Raw genomic sequence first — 2,288 nt, forward strand, 5'->3', positions numbered from 1 at the left:
AGAATGATGTCTCAACAAAGCCCAAACCAATTTTCACTCTAGAAGAACAGCATGAGAAATATGTAAATGAATATTTACAGGCAACAAACTCCAAAGGTTCTGGCTATACTCCTGATGCCTCAAACCCTCTCCTGATATACCAGACTTATAAATTTGTATGCTGTGGTAACATACGTCTGACTATAGAATAAACGAAATGAATGAGCAGTGGCTAAGGAAACACACTCCCGTATGCCATCAAGGGTAATGAAAACAATAATAATTGATTGCTTAATGATAAATTTAAAGATTTTAATTTGATATAACAGAGGAAACAAAGTTACTGAGATATTACTTTAGAGACACTTTACCTAAACGGAATCTAAAACCTCCACAGTGGATGATGATGGACATCCTGATACGGAACCCCTAAGGGAGTGATTTTATTTTATGCTTACAGCAATCACAGGCTGTGCAGAAAGAGTATTCTACCCACAAGACAAACCTTTTTGAGATATCTATCAGCAGTTCACAAGCCAGGCTATATGTCAGAACCCTCTGGAAAGATTTAGGGAGTGTTGGGTAGGGGAAGATGCTTGACTTCCATTCCCAGAGACTGCCACAGTGGATCTGGGAAAGGACCAGGAACTTGTATTTCCTCAGGTGATTCTTATCTGCAGACAGGTTTAGGAATACTGGTTTGTAAGGTCTGCATTACAACCTATCTCTAGAGACCTGGTTTGCATTCACACCTCCCAGCTCCTCACCTGACTTCTTATATCCACCAAAGGGCAACTCCACTGGGCTGACATTATAGTTGTTAATGAAGCACGTTCCAGCCTGAAGCTCAGCTACCACTCTATGAGCCCGCTGGATGTCCCTATGAAGAAAAAAAGAATGTGTGCATTATTCAAAGTTTCTTAGTCTACTACTTTAACAGGAAAAGTTACACTGCCAGTTCTAGGGTTCTCAAATCTTACTAAATTCTCATTTCTTCAAAATGTTTTAAAATCTTTGATCATCCAGGCAAAACAGACATGGATTGGATTTTATAATCCCAAGCACAAGGCATCTTTAAAATAAGTAACAGCAACAAGGGTGCCCAAAATTCAATGGGGGAAAAACAGTCTTTTCAACAAATGGTGCTGAAACAAGTGGATATCTACATGCAAAAAAAAATAACAGTGGAGCCCTTTCTTACACCATACACAAAAATTAACTTAAACGCATCACAGACATAAAAATGTCAGACTGAGAACTATAAAACTCTTTGAAGAAAACAGAGGAATAAATCTTCATGACCGTGGGTCAGGGAAAGATTTCTTAGATTATGACACCAAAAGTAACTGACAAAAAAAAACAGAATTGGAATTGGTCAAAATTTAAAATTTTGTGCTACAAATAAGACTATCAAGAAAGAGAAAAGAAAACCCACAGAAATGCAAATAAAAACCACAATGAGATACTACTTCACACCCACAAGGATGGCTAAAATCAGAAGGACAGACAATAACAAGGGCTGGTGAGGATGTGGACAAATTAGAACCTTCATACGTCATTGGGAGGAATGTAAAATGGCGCTGCCAATTTGGAAGAGTTTAGCAGTTCCTCAAAAAGTTAAACCTAAAGTTACCATGTTACCCAGAAATTCATTACTAGATATACACCCAACAGAAATGAAAATGTATGTCCACACAAAGGCCTGTACACATATGTTCACAGCATGATTATTCGTAATAGCCAAAAAGTGAAAACCACCCAAATGCCTGTAACAGATGAATGGATGGACAAAAAGTGGTCCATATCCATACCACGGAATATTATTTGGGAATAAAGTACTGATAAATGCCACAACACAAATGAACCTTGAAAACATTATGCTAGGTGAAAGAAGCCAGTCACCAAAGAATACACACTGTATGATTCCATTTATATAAAATGTTCAGAATGGGCAAATCCATGGAGAAAGAAAGCAGTTTAGTGGATGCCAAGGGCTGGAGGTGGGGAGTGGGAATGAAAAGCAACTGTTAAGAGGCACAAGGTTTCTTCTTGAGATGAAAGCGTCCTAAACATAGACTATAGTGATGGTTGCACAACAATTCCATGAATAAACTAAAAACCACTGAATTGTACACTTTAAGTGGGTGAATTGTACTGTATGTGCATTATTCCAGTAAAGCTGGTAAGAAAAAAAGAATAGCGCATTGGAGTTACCCGCCTTTGTAACTGGACTTTGTATGAGGGTGGAAAAGTAAAGTAAGAGCACTTAACCTGCTCAGTCCCCAAATCAAAAGAGCAGCTCCTCAATC

General features: G+C 38.2%; 1 protein-coding gene across 1 annotated transcript in view; it reads right to left on the minus strand.

The window, feature by feature from the left end:
- Positions 1-2,288, minus strand: part of ALDH9A1 (aldehyde dehydrogenase 9 family, member A1) — a 40,362-nt gene that overhangs the window by 7,161 nt on the left and 30,913 nt on the right. The window contains exon 9 of the mRNA XM_011979969.1: positions 835-859. Coding sequence (XP_011835359.1) covers positions 835-859 — 25 coding nt within the window. The remainder of the gene's footprint in view (positions 1-834; positions 860-2,288) is intronic.

The sequence above is a fragment of the Mandrillus leucophaeus genome, unplaced genomic scaffold, assembly GCF_000951045.1.
Source record: "Mandrillus leucophaeus isolate KB7577 unplaced genomic scaffold, Mleu.le_1.0 Scaffold207, whole genome shotgun sequence".
NCBI lineage: Eukaryota > Metazoa > Chordata > Mammalia > Primates > Cercopithecidae > Mandrillus > Mandrillus leucophaeus.